This window comes from Castor canadensis, chromosome 1 (genome assembly GCF_047511655.1).
Source record: "Castor canadensis chromosome 1, mCasCan1.hap1v2, whole genome shotgun sequence".
Lineage (NCBI taxonomy): Eukaryota > Metazoa > Chordata > Mammalia > Rodentia > Castoridae > Castor > Castor canadensis.
In genome coordinates this window covers 167,455,091-167,476,467 of record NC_133386.1, presented here as the reverse complement: position 1 = coordinate 167,476,467, position 21,377 = coordinate 167,455,091, and the positions used below count along the sequence as shown (strand labels likewise).

The following is a 21,377-nucleotide window of genomic DNA, read 5'->3' as shown; positions in this document are numbered from 1 at the left end:
TGGAGGTGGGGGACTTGAAGAATTTTGACTAGTTGATGACTAAGAAAGGCAAGAAAATAATTTTTTCCTTTCCAAAGAAAAGTGATTTTTGGGACTGAGTCAAAGTAGATTTTTTGTGGGTCACAAGAAAAAAATGTCTTTTTGCTCATGGTTTGTGTGAGTTTTTAAAAATCCATAAAAGAATTTCAGGGCAAGAAACAGAGTGAGTCTTGTTTTTATAAAAAAGTGAGCAATGGAGGTAGGGGTGTGTGTGTGTGTGTGTGTGTGTGTGTGTGTATGTGTTGTACAGTGGAGGGAGAGAGCATGTTCTTCCAGTTGCACTGATCACATCAGCTCAGGTTGTTTCTGCCTCCTCCCCTGAACACCACGTGCCCATATATTCTCCATGGTGGAGGCTCCCAACTGTCACTACTCTTCAGACTTATCTCCCTCTCCCTTGGAAATCCTTATTTGTATCCTTCAGGTTAGATGATGCTACATTCCTCGCATCCCAGGAACACCATTTTCACACCTTCGTCATAGCATGAATCCCCTTGTTCTATAATCTGTCCACACATCTGTGGCAGTCATTACCAGGTATGGACACCTGGGCATGGACTACATGGGGCCTATTCATATTGGAAAGTGAGATGTGTAAGGCTCTGTTCTGCTCCATAATTGCTATTTAACTTTGGGCAAGTTATCTATGTAAGGCTCAATTTCCTTTCCTATAAAACAATGATAGGAATAGTACCTATCACATACAATGTTTAATTATTCAATAAACTATACAGCCTACACACAAAGAACCTAGAGCCAGTTTTTAGCTGAACACTCACTGACTCTTACATGCTTTGATCACGTCTTCAATAAACATTTATTGTAAGATCTGGATAAATGCTTCACAAGAGTGGTTTTTCCTCAGCTGCATTCTTGCTGTGCTTTAGCTATACCTAGTCCTTATACTTAAGAAATGCAGATATTTATAAGCACTTCAGGCACTGAAAACTTTAAATTCTCTTGGCCATTATAGGAACAAATCTTCGATGACCTACAGAAGCATAATTCATAAAGTTTCAACATGATCCAGTTAAAATGTCCAAGCTTCAATGTAACTGTTATCTTTAGTACATTATTCAATCTCATTTTTCATCTCTCTGAAAGCATTCCATAGCTGCTCTGGATTGATCTCACAAATTGCTTTTGGGAAACTGGTCCCAAGATCCAATGCCCTCACCTCTGCCTTCTATCATCCCAAGAAACAGCTTTCTGATGAGCCAACAGGAAACACAAATTATCTCCTTGTGGTATATATGAAACTGTACAGAGCTGTTTCTCCTGGGTGCATATAATCGTTATTTGTTGGAATAAATTGTAATAGGGAATGAATTGACACTAAGCACTTTTGTAGAGAGGCTCAGAGGTACCATTCTCCTAGTTTCTTCACCTGCAGTTGACAAGCCATGGATGGAGGGGGACGGGTGGAGGGGATGTGACAGGTAAATTTATTCATGTCAAAAGTTCAAGCTGCCTTAGCTAGAAGTTAGGGAAAATAGGCCCCATGTCAGGTTTTTATTTGCTTATTTGTTTTTCCTCTTTCTCACTGATCACAATTTGGATTTTTTTCTTTTTTTTTTTTTCATTATTTAAAGAGAGAAACAGCAAGGAAGGGCAGTCCTCCAGGTGTTTGCAGAGCCAACAGAGGCTAGGTGAGTGAGCCCAGGGCATATCTATAATTCAACTCCGCAATATTTCCCTTAATAATTAATTGAGCGCCACAAAAGGAGGCGGCCTAATAGGGCCCTTGAACAAAGCTGCAGGTGGAGGTTGGCAGTGGCCACCTAGCACCAACGACCCAGCCCAAGGTCGGATTCACTCCAGCAGTTCTGGGCGCGTGCCTCCATTGCTTGCTTGGTCTGTGCATAAGGGGAGTCGGGAAAGGTGCCCAGAGACCTGGTCATCACCCGGGCTTCTGGCTTGTGGCTGTGTGTGTGTGTAAATTCGCTCTTCCCACCGCTAACCTTTCTTTCCGTGGATTTGTGGGAATCGAATATTTATACCCATGTTCAAAGGCATTTCACAAGTGAACACCCATCCGGAGATGGGTACTCTGCCGCCTGGGGCGCACTTGCTTGCCTGGGGGTAGGGGGTGGTCCAAAGTCCTCTCTCCCTCCCTCCTTTCTTCCTCTCTCGTTTTCTTTCTCCTTTCCCTTCCCTTTCTTCTTCTTCTTCTTCTTCTGCTTTTTTTTTTTTTAACGTCTATAGGGTAGAGACTTCCCTAGAGGCAGCCAACCTTATGGGTGAGTCATATTTCTTTTTGCAGCAACAGGTTCCGGGCTGCTCAGCCACCTGCTCTTAGCCCTCGAACTCTCTCCCCTCGGACAGCAGCCTCCTGCGCGCAGCGTCTAGCCAGGGCCTGATTTTGGTCTCAACAATTCGCGACTAATGCATACTTAACGTAGGTCTCCTTCGCGACCTGGAGACGGGACCTCGCAGCTGAGGTCGCCAGACTCCCGCATGCAAGCAAAGCTGAGACTGGGCGAGGGATGGGTCGCGCTCGCTGGCTCCAGCGATGTAGCAAGAGATGCACCCAAGTCCCGAACCCCACAAATTCTCTATGGTAGACAGGAGAAAGGGGGCTCTCGGGGGAAATGTACAGAAAGTAGGTCAGGTAAAGAAGACATCGCAAGGCACCCAATCTCCGGGACTACACCTCCGGTCACGGCAGCCTCCCAGTCTGTCTAGGGCACTTGCGCTGCCGTCGGGTCTCCCACTCCAGCGCCTATGGGGACACCTCCCCAATCCAGATCTGCTTCTTGCCTCTGGGGGCGACAGAAGCCCAGGAGTCGGGGGCTGGGCCGGGGTGGGGGGAGTGCGGGCAGTTGCGGCGTCGTGACTGTGCCAGCCCTGCGGTGCGGGGAGGCGCCCCTGGCGACGGCCTTGAACGCCACACCCTCGGCACGGCCCTGGCCCCGCCCCCGCCCGGCGCGCGTTCGCGGCCAGGGGAGGCGTGTGCTGCCTCTGCAGCCAGCTCCAGAGAGAGGACGGATATTGGAGGAATTCAAGCTAACAAGTGATCGCTGCTGTCTAGGATTTTGTGTCTTTTCTGGGGAACCTTGACTTCCTTTTCCAGTCCAGCCCTGCTGTGCTGAACTCCACAGGAGCCAGGAGTCTTAGGGTCTTCCTTGGGGGCAGCCCCGATCCCCACCCCCAGGCTCCTGAAAGGAAGACTCTGAGCCCCCCTGGCCAGGCAATAGAACTTGTTCCGTGAATATTTTGGAAATTCCACCTGCCAAACCGGAGCGACCCCCCACCCCCCATCATTCTTCCCCTCCTCCAGCTGTTGTAGCTAGAGTGGGGAAAAAACAAACCGGCGGGGAATTTTCTCTATTTTTATTTTTCGCCCCTACTGGGAACAGTAAGTATGATACCTTTCTTGTCTTTCCTCCACCCTTCTCTTTTGGCTGTTAACAAACTGTGGACATTTGAGGGCTAAATAATATCGAGAATGTGACAGAAGGGCATGAATGGAAGGCGGTTAAAAATAAACCAGGAGGTGGGAGAAGGGAGATGCAGATGCTACGCGGCGCTCCGGGGAGCCAACCCCTGGGATGGGGTGAGTGCGCCCTGCTTAATGTGCCCGAGCGGGAACCTAGGTCTGGAGGCGAGGGCGCAATTAAAAATGTCGTTCACTAATGAGGTGGGGTTTGGATTTAGCATCATTTTGCCTCATCTCAGCCTCACCGGCTCCTTTCCTTTGGGAACAGCTGGTGAACGGGTCTGTATTGCTGCCTCTCCCAACATTTGGATTTGCGTGCATTTTCCGAGCATTTGAGCAGCCCATAGGGACTGTATAAATGGCGTGCGTTGAAGTGTGTATGTTTTTCACGGTGTTGGCCTTTCTCATTTTTAATTCTCTCTCTCTCTCTTTTTCTCTCTCTCTAATAAGGTTCAGGTACCACCTTAACACAGTTACAGGAATTAGCATCCAGAGATGAAAAGAGCCTTGTTGTTAGGGGATGAGAGGAGGAGGGGCAGGTGTTTGGGAACACTGGCATGAGGAATGGGTAGTCTGCAAAATCCTGTTAGTTTTAATGGTGTTAAAGAGGAAGGGGAAGTTCTCTGTAAAGGTCTCTCCCAGGCTCCTAAGAGTCTGCAGTTTCAATAGATTCTGTACTGTGAATACCTTGAGGAGGAGAGATTTTAAATCACTCTAGTTTGGACAGGAGGTGGTGGTGATTTTGTTAATCTTTTCCCTTCCTTCCTTCCTTCGTTCCTTCGTTCCTTCCTTCCTTCCTTCTTTCCTTCCTTCCTTCTTTCCTTCCTTCCTTTTTTTCTTCCTTCCCACAGTGAAGTAACTGGTAGCCACTTAAATGGAAGGCAGTTTGCTTTTTGAGGGTAGAAGAGGGAGTTAGATAAATAGAAACAAACAAACCTAGATAAATGAATAATAAATTATTTGATGCAGAGCTGAAAGAAGGCAGGTCAAGATCTTGTGCAGAGTTGATGGTGAGTTAGAAGATCCTTAATTTTGGCCTGGGAGTCACTTGAGTGGGAGAGGGATGTGAGTAGTGTACAAATATATAGGCACTTCAGTTACACCAAGAATTCATTTAAATGGTGTATTAAAACTGTTTGAAGGAGTTGGGAAGGAAACTGAGCAAACTCTCAACCTATTTGGGCTGTGCAGGTCTTTAAAGGAGGTTGCTCCACAATGATTGTAACCCTAGAGCACTTTTGTAAGAATGGACTTGGACACCTCCAGATAGTAAACACTTCTGTGTGTAAGATGTTAGGAGTCAGGCAGAGGAAGGGGATGTCACAGAAGATACCTTCAGAAGCATGTTATCTGAATTTTGTGTCTCAAATAAGCTCCCCTTTTGCCCTGGGAGAATGGTTATGATTGAGAAATCCTCTGCCACTTCCCTGCTTGTTACTTTATAAAATGTGAGTGTATTTAGGTTGCCAAACTGACCTGATCAGCAAGTAGCAGCAGGTGGTCAAGAGCTGAATCCTGTTAATGGCTTCAGAAAGCCATTTCTCTTATGCTTCCCAAGTACTTTCAGTAATAGAAGTTGGTGGATGCCTGAATTCTTACTGTCATCATCTTTTCCAATTCTCTGGGTCACTTTCTGCATTCTTAGAAGTCCTGTTGGACAGACGGAATGGAAGAAGAAGAGACAGGAGATTAGGGTAGGAGGCTTTACAGGGCCTGACTGAGGAGATGAATTTGCTGGACTTGAGTGAGCTGACCAAGAAGTGCCAGGAATAGCAGGTGATAATGGGGACAGATTGGAACTGCAAGGAACATGTGATCAGGAAGTGGGAGATTGGAAATAAGGTGGGGAGGTGGGGTAAATTTGGGAATGGGAGAAGTGGATTAAATTACTAGGGAGTAAAGTTTGATAGGCTAAGAACAAAGTCTGCAAAAGTGAGATTTAAAAGATAAAGAGCTAGTTCTTTTAGAAAAGTGCTGCAGGAATCATTAAGGTGAACTTGGAGGAACTTCAAGAAGAAAGGATGACTATTAGAGGTGTGAAAACTGGGATTAGCTTGTAGGCTGTGGGTGTTAGGGCTTGTTCAGGAATCTGGAGAAGGGAAAACATCAGGGACATGGTCGGGGAGTAAGGGAATGCCACCTTAATACAGGTATGGTGAACCTCAAAATGTCCTGTATGTCCTCACATCCCATCTACTATTCCATACGGTGGCATGGGTCTTAAACATTTGGGAATGGGAAGATAGACAATAAATGCATAGGTTACTGTCATGTTATTCACAACTGCCATGTTTATTGCCATTCATTATGTGCAAGGGAGTGTGCCTCTCTATCAATACCTGTTATCTCATTACCTCATTAATCCTTACAGAGGTGGGATGGAGGAGGTTGTATTGCATTATCTACACTTCGTAAATGAGGGGATCAAAATTCATTCAAGTAGTGGAGTGTGTACTGAAGAAAACTATATTTTTTCTGACTTCTTTAATCCTGAGTCAAGACAGAGAGAAGTGGAAGGGTGCTTTATTCAGAAACATTTTATGAGTGGAAATTTAAAAAAGAATGCCTTAAGATAAATGAATGATGGAAGCAGCTGTAAAGTAACAGCATTAATTATTATGGAATGAAGAGAATGACAGTGAGAATTAAAACCTGGCATTGGTGAAGGGAAGAGGGAAGCAAGAACCATGTGGGTTGAGAATGGAAAAAAGAAAAATAATTGAGTTGTCATGAAAATAGACTGTGCTGAAATAATAACCAAAGAAGAAGGAAGAAGGAGTAAAGTGAGAAAGATTTAAGAACACCTTGCCCCATCCTCTTGAAAATTTATGGTCTCTTGATACATATTATACGATTGGTCTGAGGACAAGATAAGGAAGTGTATGTGAAGTAAAATGCTCAGATTGCTCTTTATGATTTGATTCTTCTTTTTATTTTTCTCCTATGCTTGTTTTCCACCCTTTTTCAGGTGAAGTGCTTCTTCTGCATGATTTTAACCGAAGGATGCTCTACATTTCCTTGATTTCTATGGAGACCTCAGAGCTGGGTTTGCCACTGCTGACACCTCATCTTGCACCTTCTGTACCTCCCAAGGTCTTTGCCTCTATCTACAGCTTGGCATTGCCTTTGGGTCCAGGAAACCTTTGATAAACTTCCAGGGAGAGCCTAGAGAATTATATCCTGATAGACTTTGAGCAGCAATGGCTGGACATGCTGTAAGCCACACCTTAACATGGGTCAAGTCTTCACTAGAAGGCAAGTGTTAAGACTAAAGACTTATTTTAATTTCATTTAAATTTGATGGACTGGGATTTGGACAATTTCCATGGCAGAAAAATATATTTCATTTTCTAGGCACAACTTATGGCTGTCAGATTCTTGCTGCCTTTGAGTCTTGCACCATCATCACTGACCACATCCCCAAAATACTTCCAGATTTGAACATCTACCCCCGAAACATAGGTGTTTGGGAGACCCCAATATTTTCTAACTTAGGGTTGAGGAGCATTAGGCTGTTTATCTTGACTAGCTAAGCTCTGGAGAGCAATGTTAAATCTCTGAGAAGAGAGAGCATGGGGTGTGCTGATTTAAAAACAGAAAATGCAAAGTTGGACTGAAAATATCCTTAGTCTTCCAAGCAATCTGCTTAAGGGTTCCAAACTTACCTTAATTTGGTGAGAAAAGAAGCTGCCCTATTTTTCTTTCTTCTTCTACAACTGGATCCAGCCATTTCCAAAATCCACCACCATGGAGGTTGCGATGGTGAGTGCAGAGAGCTCAGGGTGCAACAGTCACATGCCTTATGGTTATGCAGCCCAGGCCCGGGCCCGAGAGCGGGAGAGGCTTGCTCACTCCAGGGCAGCTGCAGCTGCTGCTGTTGCAGCTGCCACTGCTGCTGTTGAAGGCAGTGGGGGTTCTGGTGGGGGCTCCCACCACCACCACCAGACACGAGGGGCCTGCACATCCCATGACCCTCAGAGTAGCCGGGGTAGTCGGAGGAGGAGGAGACAGCGGCCTGAGAAGAAGAAAGTTCACCACCGGCAGAGCAGCTTTCCTCATTGCTCAGACCTGATGCCCAGTGGCTCTGAGGAGAAGATCCTGAGGGAGCTGAGTGAGGAAGAGGAAGATGAAGAGGAGGAAGAGGAGGAGGAAGAAGATGGAAGGTTTTACTATAGTGAAGATGACCACGGTGATGAGTGTTCTTACACAGACCTGCTGCCTCAGGATGATGGGGGTGGTGGTGGCTATAGTTCAGTTCGCTACAGTGACTGTTGTGAACGTGTGGTAATAAACGTGTCTGGCCTACGCTTTGAGACCCAGATGAAGACTCTGGCCCAATTTCCAGAGACTTTGTTGGGGGACCCGGAGAAGAGGACGCAGTATTTTGACCCTTTGCGCAATGAGTATTTTTTTGACAGGAACCGACCTAGCTTTGACGCCATCTTGTATTATTACCAGTCAGGAGGCCGCCTGAAGAGGCCAGTCAATGTCCCCTTTGACATCTTCACCGAAGAGGTGAAATTCTATCAGTTGGGAGAGGAGGCCCTGCTCAAATTCCGGGAGGATGAAGGCTTTGTGAGAGAAGAAGAGGATAGGGCCTTGCCAGAAAATGAATTTAAAAAGCAGATTTGGCTTCTCTTTGAATATCCAGAGAGCTCCAGTCCTGCAAGGGGCATAGCTATCGTGTCTGTCCTGGTCATCTTAATCTCCATTGTCATCTTTTGCCTAGAAACCTTGCCTGAGTTTAGAGATGACAGAGACCTTGTCATGGCGCTGAGTGCTGGTGGGCACAGTGGATTGCTGAATGACACCTCGACACCCCACCTGGAGAACTCAGGACATACAATATTCAACGACCCCTTCTTCATTGTGGAGACAGTCTGTATTGTGTGGTTTTCCTTTGAGTTTGTGGTTCGCTGCTTTGCGTGTCCCAGCCAAGCACTATTCTTCAAAAATATCATGAATATCATTGACATCGTCTCCATTTTGCCTTACTTCATCACCCTGGGCACTGATCTGGCCCAGCAGCAGGGGGGTGGGAATGGCCAGCAGCAGCAGGCCATGTCTTTTGCCATCCTCAGGATCATTCGTCTGGTCCGAGTATTCCGAATATTCAAACTCTCCAGACACTCCAAAGGCCTGCAGATCCTGGGTCACACCCTCAGAGCCAGCATGCGGGAACTGGGCCTTCTCATCTTCTTCCTCTTCATCGGGGTCATCCTCTTTTCCAGTGCTGTGTATTTCGCAGAGGCGGATGAACCCACTACCCATTTCCAAAGCATCCCAGATGCATTTTGGTGGGCTGTGGTAACCATGACAACTGTGGGTTATGGGGACATGAAGCCCATCACAGTAGGGGGCAAGATTGTGGGGTCACTGTGTGCCATTGCGGGTGTCTTAACTATTGCTTTGCCAGTGCCAGTGATTGTCTCTAACTTTAACTATTTCTACCACAGAGAGACAGAAAATGAGGAACAGACGCAGCTGACACAAAATGCAGTCAGTTGCCCGTATCTCCCTTCTAATTTGCTCAAGAAATTTCGGAGCTCTACTTCTTCTTCCCTGGGGGACAAGTCAGAGTATCTAGAGATGGAAGAAGGAGTTAAGGAATCTCTATGTGCAAAGGAAGAGAAGTGTCAGGGAAAGGGAGATGACAGTGAGACAGATAAAAACAACTGTTCTAATGCAAAGGCTGTGGAGACTGATGTGTGAATCACTTTCTCCACCCGTCACTGCCCCCCCAGTATCTCCAAATATATTTATGCATAGAGAGTGCAGTTATGAAAATGAAATATGCAAACAATTCCAATGCATACAGTAGTACGCTGTTTACTGGTAATACGTGGCATAATTGTTACTAAACTTGTATTACATATCAAGAAAATGATACATCTTGGAGAAGAGGGAGGCTTAAATAGGAGCAAATCTATCTTTATATTTTTTATTAGAATGCAAGAATTTTGCACATTAACTGGAAATGATGTTAATAGTAAAGATGGTTCCATGGAGAGAGAGAGAGAGAGAGTGTGTGTGTGTGTGGGTGATGTGAGTGTGTGTGCACGTGTGTATGTGTAAGTAAATTGTCAACATCGTTGGTAATTGTGAAGTGATGGGAAAAGTTGGCATTTTGAAGTATTTACTATGTAAGAATTAATGAGTTTGAGCAGTCATTTATCAGTGCTTTAATATCATTTCCTGTGTCTTTGAATTCTGTAGTTTTTTTTAATTGTAAGAATTATTATGTAGAAAAAAGAGAAAGTAAATTATTTACTAGAATATAGGCCACAATTTTATCTTGGATTTAATTAAAGTTTATTTTTAACTGGAAATTAACTTTTAAAAAGGCTGCAGGGGCCTTTAGAAATTGATTATATTTTATTATTAATTTTGGGAAGAGATGACAGCAGATGCCTAACATTCTGAAAGAAATGAAATTGCAGAAAATGTAACAAGTTTTCTTCACAGGTAACAGGACTGGAATTTTTTTTTTTTTGCCTTTGCACTAATTTATATGCTGAAGATGGAGAGAGTCTTCATACTGTGAATGTTTACTAATATATCAGTTCAATGACAATCATTGGAAGAATGATTTCTTAGTCTTACTTTCTTGTTCTCTTCTTTTTGTTATGTCAGACTAAATGACCACACATATAACAGAACATTCTCTCCTAAAATTTAAATAACTGATCTGCAACGGGACTATGAAGTAAAATTCAGCAACTGAATCTTTTCAAATTGGTCTGTTACAATGATGCTTCAGAAACCATAGTATTTTAAATATTCTTCTGCCTTTTAAATCCAGAATAATTTAACCAAAGTTAATGCATGCACTGAAAGAATTCTTGAAGAAATAAGATGCCCAGCAGCTATAGTGATTATGGCTTCAGATCTTTCTATTAAACGTACAACAGAAATGCTAGATTTATTAAGTTCATTTCTTTGTGCAGTTACAGAAGAGCAAAATGTGGGAATTCACCTCAGAGTTTAGCATTCTATTTGCTACAATTAATGCAAGGAAGAATTGGGTCAAAATATTTAGTTTCATTATCACTATCATTATTATTTTCATTAAAGGATTTTATGACACCTGTAATTGCATTTAACTCACAACAAGGTGTTTAGAATGTTAGGTAACAACTAGTGATTGGCCTCGTACTGGTAGAGCATAAGGAGATGTGTTTAGAAAACTCAGAATACATACATAAGAAGCCTTACCCTCCCATGTTTTTTCCCTCAAACCTCCATTCTTTATAAAATGGTTGTCCTGAGGTTTGAGGGAAAAAAAAAACATACCATGTAGACTATCTCAGCACATAATGACAACTGTGAACTAAAAAAAAAAAAGAAAGAAAGAAAAACCTGGAATTGCTTTTCTCAAGCTTCCTTAGCCCCAGAAATCCTTTCATAAATCTTAACTTCTCTTTTAATGGTATTTGAAATTCAAAGTGAAGTGAATCCAATGTTAAGGCTAAAAGTGAATCTACACCCTTCTCCCTGCCCTTTCCCCATCACTTGTATGGAAACACTTTCTAGAACAACATTTGGAGAAAGTAAAGCAAGCAAGTTGATTGAATGTGAAAACCAAAGATCAATAATGCACAACAGAGAGTGACAAAACAAGGAAATGCCCTCTTATGATTAAGACTTCATAGATGACATTTTTAATACATGTTGGATTTGAAGCAAAAATATAAAAAGCATTTGACTAGGGATAAGGCCATTTGGGTTGGTCACCATTTCTTTGGAAAAGTCACTTTGTATTTCTGCACCTAAATTTCCTCGTTAGTAATGAAGAGGACACACAAGCGTGTTCCATCATAGAATTATGAAAAGCAAGTGAAAACAGACAAATTCTAGAGTGTGAGTTCCACGAAAATGCCTGATGCTGTATCTAAATTATTTAATCTTTCTCTTCAGAGAAAAAGGGATTTAGAATTCATGAGTTTCATTTATGTTGTTGGGATACCCTAAAAATCATGGGTTGTTTCTTTAATGTTGGTGTCCTTACAATAAGTTGATTTACAAACACAATATAGTCAATCATTGACTAACTAATTACTGGAGTTTCTTTTTTGGAGGAAGACATGGCCTAAAAAGATAACTGTAGACAGGGAACTGTGCTTTTTATCTCCAAGTAGGTCCAGTTATATCTTAAAATATTTTAAGGGCTGTAGAATAGGATGTTTATTAACCTTCTGTAAGAGCAACAGCAATGATTTGGCTATGCTAAGAAGGGAAAGTGTACTGAATTTCATTGTTCCTATGACATTTCTTTTTTAACTCAGAAAAGTTAAATTTATTTGATGATGCTTATTATACTGATAATTCTGAGAATTGAAGAAATATACTCATTTGGTAATCCTGAGACTTGCCTTTATGTCATATGGTATTTTTAGGGTAAGAAGGTCAGAAGTGACAGTCAGAGGCTTTCAAACCAAATATTATTTGGTTGTCACTAAAAGTCTCTTTTTTTCCCCCCCTACAAAATACATTTACTTTAGGGTGTCTGAATCTCGATTTTATACCGAGAAGAAAGCATTTAAGTCTTTCAGACTCGTTTAGGGGCCTTTCTGTGTGGAGCACTTCTTTTACAGAGAACGTGCGAAGGCAGAGTGTTCAGTGCAGCTGTGAATTTACAGCGTTTTTCCAAGTGGATGCTAGGCAAAGTGCTTTAGAACCATTTGTGAAATTTTTATACTGAGGAAAATGCTTCCAGGGGCTCTGTGTAATTGATTTAGGAAACTGTGTCTTCTTAGAGGGTATCATACATGTTTGGTTGTAAGATTAAAAGAAGTGACCCCATTTAGAGATCAGAATTCACAGGATCTGGGATCTTTTAGTTGCTTTTCAGATGATAATAAAGGTTACCCACAGCACAATGTTTGAGGGTCATCCTAATCAGAATCTTTTCAAGGGTGGATGCGTTGTTCTCTCTCGCAAAAGCTTAAAAGGAAATAGTTATGTCTAACAGTTATGAGGAAGAGGCAAGGAATAAATATTCCTCTTGATTTCTGTGAAAGAGAGCTAGTCGGTGCCAAAGGAATGACAGCTGGTCCAAGGAATCAAGAGAGCTGGTTTGTTAACCATGGGCAAATCCTTTCATCTTGATTCTCAGAGATTTTTTTTTTAAAGTTTCTTTCTTCTTTTATTTGTAAGTGTAAAATGAGAATATTGGGCTATTTGGTCCCTTTTAGTTCCAAAATTCTACTGTGGGATTGAAGGAAGCATTAGATGAGTTTGAGATTTCATAAGTATCCCTCAAGTCTGACAGCTTGGACTTTTTAATTAAGTACAAAGAGCATGATAGTTTTAATCATTGTTTAGGTTAACTGCAAGACCAGGAGTTTGAGATTTGTAGAATGAAAACTAAGCTGAATGAATAAAATATACTTTGAAGCTTTTTATTCTAACAACTAAAGGGAAGGGATTCACTTAATGAAAAATAACTCCTTTGCATCCAGTTGAATACGTATGCTAATATTGGTAAGTAAACATTTTGATTTCTTGATCTGTGTAGTACAGCCTTGTCAGTAAACAGAGGATCTAACCCATGCCTGAGAACTTATTTTATGCTTAGACACAAGTAGCATTTTCCAAGTGCTGCTGAAGTCCTTGTCAAACTTGTTTTAAACAGGATCACTAAAGCTTTGTGAAAAATCTTCTCATTAAGCATGTATCAAAACAGAACCCCATATTTAAATAAGATATACCTAAAGAAAATACTCTGAGTTAACATATTTTCCATTTTTAAAAAAAAATCAACATTAACCAATGGAAAATTATTTTTATTGTCATTGGCATACTAACAGTAGCACCTCACCTTCCAACTGAATCTGATATGGTATTGTCTTAATTCTTAGGGCTTTGATGTGTCTACAACACTAACATTGCAGTGATTACTAGGTAGAGTAGGAGAGACACCTAGATTTGGTTTACATTTTGTAGTGAACCTGTGGTGATGTGCTTATGTGCACGATGCAGACTGTAACACCCCTCTTTATTTTTTTTTTTTTTTATTGATACAGTTTAGAATGATTACGGGTTGTCATTCAGTGACAAAAGGGCCTCTTCCAGGAAATCTTCTTGACCCAAAAGTCATTCTGAATTCTGCAAGGAACATTTGATGTGGACAAAAGGTACCTCTTGGTTTTCCTGCCTGAAAAGAAACTTGATTTTAAGCACAGAATTTTCCAGACTAATGTAACCACTGCAGATTAGACCACAATTCTACTTTCTAGTAACGGGATCAGTTTTCCTATTTGAAAGAAGGCTAATGGAGTCATTTATGTGTGAGATTGAAGGAATCAGAGCTATTTTTGCAGTGGATGGGAATATGTACTTCTGAAAAGTAAATTAAGATTAGGACTGTGATATGAGTTTTATTTCTGGCTTGGTTTTCTGTTACCATAGCAGTCCCAATTTCTCACAGTATCTTCTTCATAAAAGTATGCTAATACATATCAGGCCATATGGTCTAATTTGAGGTTCAGAAAATATGGTCACTTCATTTGTGGTAAATAAATTAACCCTTAGGCGTGAGTTTGTTGCTTTGAAGGTAAGTCATGCACTAAAATATGGAGTCTTGTCACTCTCTTGGAAAACATATTCTTCAATTCGTTGGTCACTGTTTGCTGACCTAAACTTTAGTTTTTACTCCACTTGTTGTCATTGGTATCTCAGAAGGAGAATTTGTGTCGAGGGTACCAGCAGCTAAATAATTTTGCTAGTTGATCCACCGTCAATTCTTCCTTCCTGACCTCTGAATGATCTATTTTGGAGATTATACATAGCTGGTTTGTCTTCTGAGGATGGCTTTACTCAGACTCATAACCCATGGTCTCCTATTAAATAGCTGGTATAAAAAATGAAAAATCATAAAACTTATAAATTAATATAGTACAAAGTGCTGGGGGGAGTGGTACACACCTGTAATCTCAGCACTGGGAAGCTGAGCTTGAGAACTGCAAGATTAATACCAGTTTAGGATACATAATGAGACTTTGTCTCAAAAAAAAAGTAGTAAAAAGAAACAAACCACCAAAACTAGAGAGCCAAGCAAACCTAATTGGGAAACTAAATCTGTTGGGTCAATATGCAAATTCATCAGAATTAAATACAGAGAATTCAGGGCTAGCCCTTCTCGGGGCTCCTCACCATTAGCAAAGATAACTAAGAGGTGACTGTTGTGAGGGAGGTAGCTGAACAAATATACACAAGTTAACATTTTGTGTGAAAATGGCAGAAATGCCAACCTATCTTCACAGTAGTCTTAATGGTAATAATTAATAATAACTAATTATAGACTGATTACAATAGGTTGTTTTTTCCAGTTATTGGTATTATGTAGAAATGCACTTGGATTGTTGTCTCACAATTCTGTACGTAAAGAATGTATTTTCAAAGTCTTAGAGAATGAGGCCATTTTTATCCATAGCTTCTTAAACTGTTGGCTATTGAGGGTTAGTCACCTCTAACATCAGTCAAAGCAGTTAAGCAAATAAACCCTGCCGATATCAATTAAAGCTGTGTCAGTGCTGGGTCAAATAATTATAATTGTTTCAAAAGAAATATCCAAATATATCCGTATGTTCATATATATTATGCATTTATTCTGCCTTTATTCTGACTGAAGACATATAAGCTAAATGAATAGGGTGTGGTATTGAAATAGTCAGCTTGAAGTGAAGTGAAAGTTTAGAATTCCCACTAAAAGTGTATATGTTTTGGAGAAATTGTGATACTTGAAGACTGAAAAATCTGCACACTCTAGTTTGGACTTTTGTGACATATAATTATACTGGAATTAGGCCTAATCTCTAAAGTGTTCTATGGGAAAGGGAATGTAGTTTCAGTCTTAAGAGGAAGGGTCAATTTTTATGCTTTCTGGGACATTGCAAAAGCTTATTTTATTTTATTTTTATGTACATTATTCCGATTATGTGAAGGATGCGTACAGAAAGGAAACTGAACCATATGATGCATAGATCTACTTTATGTTCTCTAGAAAAAAGACTTACCTAAAGCCATTATCACTGGATTTTTCTTGGTGCTATTGTTTGATGTTACTTCCTCAATTGTCTTGGGTTTAATTATAGCATTGAAAGTCTTAGAGTATTGTTTTTGGAACATGTTCCAATAGCTCTCAGCCCCTGAGGACATTCATATAAAAAGCCATAAAATAGTTGGAGAAGGCCAAGTCTTTTACAGAGAGATTTTGTCTGAACCTTCCCGATGATAAGGGCCATGTTAGTTAACATGGAGGATGTGTGTTATTCTATTTATAACAGAATACACTTTTACTTGAATAGGTTGATGATTTCCCCAGAGAACACTAATGGTGTTGATAGCACCTGAGCAAGTCTTTTTTTTCCTTCTCAATTGCTGGGGATCATGATCCAAGTGAGGCTTTCATGTGCTATCAGACAGAGTAGGAAATAATTAATGAAGCTCTCATTGGACTGAAATCTATCAAGAGCTGATAGAATCTCTAGGAAATGTATTAGGCTTTGTATTTATTTATTTACTTGCTATTGCTGCCTGGGGTCATTGTTGGCATTACTATTGGGGGTAGATTTTAATTTTAGGATGATTTGCCTAATATTAAAATGAATTTTGATAAAAGCAGTTAGAGATTCTAAGCATTACCTATCTTATTAACTTTATGTCTATCTCTAGCTAAATGTTTGAAGACATTAATAGGAGATTGCGATCTGTATCTAGAGCTATTTATTTGGAGGAGAGATTTACTCTATAAATAATGATTTATCAGGTTTCTTAAGAGGATAATGGAATATCTTTGTTTTTTCTTCCATTTTTTTCTTGACTTTTCCACATTATATTTAAATTGGTGGATTTCATATAAAAACTTTGTCTTCTAGCAAACCAAGTAAAAGGCCTGGCTATGAGTTGATTAGTGGATGATGAGATTATTCAACAGTCTTTTTTGCAACATTTGCTGTAGATCAGCTTAGAAGCTATAAGTACAAAATACAACATGGGGAAATGACTATACCATATCAGAATTTTCATGACAAGGCAGGAATATTAGGAATAGGTTTTTTTTCTAAGCTTCTAGAGTATTCTCAGAGCTCTTAACCTGTTTCTTCCAAAATTGATCCAGCCAATGAGAAGTTAGCAAACACATTACTCCTGGAGGAGCAACAGGGTAGAAGCAGGATTCAGGATGAGAGCTGTTTGGGTGATGGGCAAGGTGGGAGCGAGTTGTGGGGGGAAGCAAGGAATTACACCTCAATGAAGTCATTAATTTGATGGTGAAAATGGCTAGATAAGTCTAAAAACTGGTACCTTTGATAGCGCTACCTATAAATTTTTGTTAACCCAGAATATCCAGAAAAGTGAATTCATCACTTAGAGTAGTGTTTGTAGATGTCACAGTGTCCCATTTCTCTTTGCTTTTGTCTTCGAGTGCACACAACTAACTGCTGAGAATTAAAGCTCTATATCTTATTAAGGATAAAGCTCACTTTCCCTTTCTGAGTAAGGGACTCTCCCATCTTTAAGAGAATACTTATTTGGGCAGTTGTATTTCAAAGAGGGAGAATTCACCTTTTTATTCTAATGTAGAATGACAGCATGGTGTTACATTAAAACTAAGACAGAATAAGCAAACAATAGAAGCTCTGGGGATGAATGTCACAGAAGAGCATGATGTGTTCTTGGTTATTACTTGCATACAGTCGAGGAATGAAGAAATCATAAGATTTGTGCAACCTAATTAGAACTCTGATGTCATCTGCCCCTTGCTGATTTAGTGTTGTGAAGACGCTTCTCATCCACAGAGAGAAGAGGTGCCATTTCACTACTAGAATCCACGTGCTTCACAGGCTTCCAGGCAATGTGAGGGACAGTGGAGAAACAAAGGGCTAGATTAGATACATAAACATGAAGCAACATGCAGTATCGCAAGGTGTGAATCATCTTTTGACACTAGACTATTTTTACTTTCTCAAGGGATTGCGTAGAATCTTTGGATGGGCGCACTTCTGTTCAGGAATCACTGTTTGTTTTGTGAATGTCCATATTGCCATTGTTAGAGCAGGCAGGTATGTCCTGCCTTCAATACTAAAACACACTGAAAATTGCATGCTGGAAGCATTTTTCCTTATTTTAGTTATGAAAAACTGTAGTTGTGTTATAACTTTTGCAAGGGATTTTAAAAAAGTCTCCTGACTTTTAAAAATTTGGTTGTACCCCTGAAAGGATTTGGTAATAAGCAGAAATAGAAGATTCTAATAACAGTTTAGACCAAAGTGTGCAGATATCCTTTTTGGTTTTTTTCACAGTTATTAAATTTTTTTCTTTTCTTTCTTCCTTTTTTTTTTAAACTTCAGAGATAGACATGTAAAGTGCTTGGCTCCCTCACCTTCCCAGCACCCCTCCTCACATCACTCAGCTTTACTTCAACAAAAACCCAGATCAGTGAGGCTTTTGCTGTCTTCTGTTCACAAATTTCTCAGGGAGAGCTTTTTTGTGTGATTCAAGTAGACGTCTTGCTATTTTGCAAATCAGGTCATGTCAGCTTCTACAGTCACCTGCAATATAAGTCTGCTCTGTTCCCTTATTATGCTTGCTATTTTCTGCCTTATTACTACTGACCATTTGGCATTTTAAAAACAGCTGTATGATTAGTTGTTCCCCCTTCCCCCCATTTTTCATGCAGATGCTTTATTGCTGTGTAGAAACACCCCAGTGTGGAATGACCTGGGCACATAATAGCAAAAATCTGCTCAGATGCAACTGTTGTTAATAGGACTTGAATCAAGAAAATTAAGGGCAGTTTGGCTATTGTTTGACTTATAAACATGTTGTTTTTTTTATATAGCATCCTCATTTCAATTCCTAGGCAAAGTGGTTGATTTGCCAACTTTTAAAATGCCTCTCCCATATTGCTTAGCTTGTGAAGCTGGGCTGTTACATTTATTTGCTTAAGGGGAAGTATCTACAAACAATGAGACATTACCTGAGTTTTCCATTCATGGTTAGCATGAGGAGCTGACAGAGCAGGCAAGCTACAGTCCTCTCACTCAACAGAGAGTCTATTTTTAGGTTGGTACCTTTGTGACTGACTTCAACCCTGACTGGAGGGCTTAAAATTCAAAAACAATTAAGTGTTTTATTATGACGATTTGCAGATTTGTAAGACTATATTATGTTTTCAAATGGGCAAATTTTATTCATGCACTGTTTATTGGTTCCTTACACAGAGTTAAAAATTAAAACAAAAAGACTGTACAAACTTCTTTTCCTACATCAATTATTCTTTCAACAGATGTTTGTTAAGCTTAGGCTAGGTGTCTGTGCTGTGCCAGGCATCTAATCTCTAGATGTACTAACTCTTCAAAAAATCACAGTTCAGGAAGAAAGATGTTTGAGATATGGCAAGATTCATTTTTTTCTTTCCTTTAAAAAGCAGGATTCTTGTGTATTATTATTATTGCTTTCTTCTCCTCTCAAAAATGATATAGGTAACTAGGTCTAGTTTCTCCTAAGAGAGTGAATTGTCAGGATATTGTGCTTAAACTCTGTTTAAGCTCTATCTTGGTTATAAACTCTATCTTGGTTATAAACTCTATCTTGGTTTCCAAAATGTGCTTTATTTTCTGTAATAGCTTCTATCCAAAGTACAGTTGTAAATCCCACGTGCCACTTTCTTTTTAATGATTTTTGCCCAAGTGATGACAGTAGTCATTGTTTTCTCATGGCAGAAGTGATTGTATATAGAAAATAATTGTTCCTTTTAATCTACAGAATTTGCATTTCTTTTATTATTAAACTAGAGAGCGAGAGAGGAAGGAAGGTGTATAGGAAGGGGAAAGCAGAGTTAAAAAAACAATAGAAATCTGTAAAACAGTAAACAATAGTCAGATTTTTAAAAAAATCTTAAATTAGTATTTTTAGGATCATCATGCTTCTGTTCGCACCAAAACATTTTCTTAAAAAAATTACCATCTGCGTCTTTGGGAGAGATATAAGTGCTATTGATGGTGCATGCACAAATTCTGACTTGAATAAGACATGAGTTTCTTTCTTGTGTAACTGTAAAAAGGGTTTTCTTTTGGTGTTACTATTTCTAACTAGGGAAGTAAGTTGGAATTACATCACTGAGGTGGACAGTAAGGACAGTCGAGGCAGCCTTGAAGATTTTTCTGAGGTGTTTGCTGCCTTCATTGATCAGATTCAACAGGTATTTTAAGTTTTCATGACAATGTCTGATTCCTGTCTCTTGAAATTAATTCTTTCACATTTGAAATGCAGCTGGAATAGCATTTTTAGATTTCTCCCACTAGCTTAACTTTCTCGAAAATAGTTCAGACATCTCCTGTGAAATATATCTTAAGGACTATCATGTTTCTTTTCTGAGTATTCTAGAACTTATTTAGAGTCCCTATCTTTGAATCTTCACTCAAGCCAAACATTATCTTTAATTGAAGCTGCTTCTACTTGAAGCCAAAATAATTGGTCAGGTCAGTGAAGGAAAAGAAAAAAAAAAAAAAAAAACAAGTTTGCTGTCTGTCATTATGAAGCCACCAATTCAATTCTGCTTCATTAAAGCCATTAAATTTAAAAGCATCCTGAATTATCCTTAAATGGGGAGATTTTTCAATTTCAAACTATTCTGTCATGAAGTACCTTTAATTGTAAAACCATTATCTTGTGGGATTGTTATTTTTTACTTTAGCAAACTACAACTATTCCTTGTGCCTTAGAAATATGATATTCTGCATATTAAATGCAAATGAAACCATGTTTTGGTGATTTCTTAAAAATAAGACATTTTTTTCTATGTAATTTTTGTTAAAGCACTTGCAAATGTGAAAATGTATGTTAGCCTAAATTAACCAACACACAGTTAATATTAAAGGTTTTAGACAACTAGCTGAGCTGTTTACTAGTACTGTATGAAGGAAGAAATGACATAGTTTTTTTACATATTAGAAATTAGAGATGGAAGGTAATATTTATTTACAATTTCTGAAAGAGACTATAAGTAATGGATGTCAAAATGTTCTGTGTGGTTCATACAAAAGTCCTTTGAAGGAAGACAAATACATTTAAAAAACATTAGAATTTACTTTGCCTCACCAGAAGGTGTAATTTAGAAATGTGGTACTTACATTAAGTAGCTTATATTTCTGAATTACTAAATACATTTATATCATAAATTATCCCTACTTAGGGTCTATTTGTTTGCTTTTTTTTTTTTTTTAACCATACTAAATAGCCTATGAAGCTATGTGTCAGCAGTATAGAGTTTGGCAATTTGAGAGTCTATTTCCCTGGAAGAAAATACCTTTGCATGTATTCATTTGAATAAATATTAGCCTAACTGTTTTTAACTTTTATTTTGGATTTTGACCTTACAATTTGGCTCTGGGTTTCACTTTTTCTGGAGTCAAATGGATGGTTTCCATGGCACTAAGCAACATTAATTAATTACTTTTAGAAGTATTAAGCTTTGTGTTAAAAATAGGAGGAACTAATAATTTGTTCAGCTTGACCGACCCCAAGGAAAATTAACACACAAAGCAGACAGTCCTTTTTTCACTGGCTAGTTAGAGCATCTTCTCAGTAATAATGTTTTTCTGCTTTCTAAAAATTTCAAATACATTGTTTGACTAAGTACTGAATTTATTGCAGTCTAGTCATGCTATTTATCAAAACTCGATCATTTGCCATAGAGAAGTAAACCTCTTGGTCTCCATAGTGTAGTATTAAAAGCATCCTATAATAAAACTCACCAGAAAGATGGTTTAATGGCAGGTTTTAAAGGACAGTATACTAGACAACTCCAGGGTATTTAGTGGTATTTTACATAAATATAAACAACTAAAATGATTCAACCTCACCTCTCCTCCCCCAAAGCCCAGGTTCTTAGTAA

The 21,377-nt window shown here is 39.4% G+C and overlaps 1 protein-coding gene across 2 annotated transcripts; it reads left to right on the top strand.

The window, feature by feature from the left end:
• The first annotated feature begins 2,976 nt into the window (after positions 1-2,976).
• Positions 2,977-19,013, top strand: Kcna4 (potassium voltage-gated channel subfamily A member 4). Of its 2 annotated transcripts, none has more exons than XM_020187015.2 (2): positions 2,977-3,397; positions 6,447-19,013. In XM_020187015.2, exon 2 carries the CDS (start codon positions 7,226-7,228, stop codon positions 9,188-9,190), a length of 1,965 nt encoding a protein of 654 aa, XP_020042604.1. In that variant the 5' UTR covers positions 2,977-3,397; positions 6,447-7,225; the 3' UTR covers positions 9,191-19,013. The 2 variants fall into 2 exon arrangements, with proteins under 2 accessions (XP_020042604.1, XP_073899431.1); XM_074043330.1 differs by lacking the exon at positions 2,977-3,397 and adding an exon at positions 3,486-3,757.
• The last annotated feature ends 2,364 nt before the right edge of the window (positions 19,014-21,377 follow it).

Bases quoted from the DNA above. Each gene is read 5' to 3' on its own strand.
- Kcna4 (XM_020187015.2), top strand. From the start codon at position 7,226: ATGGAGGTTGCGATGGTGAGTGCAGAGAGCTCAGGGTGCAACAGTCAC.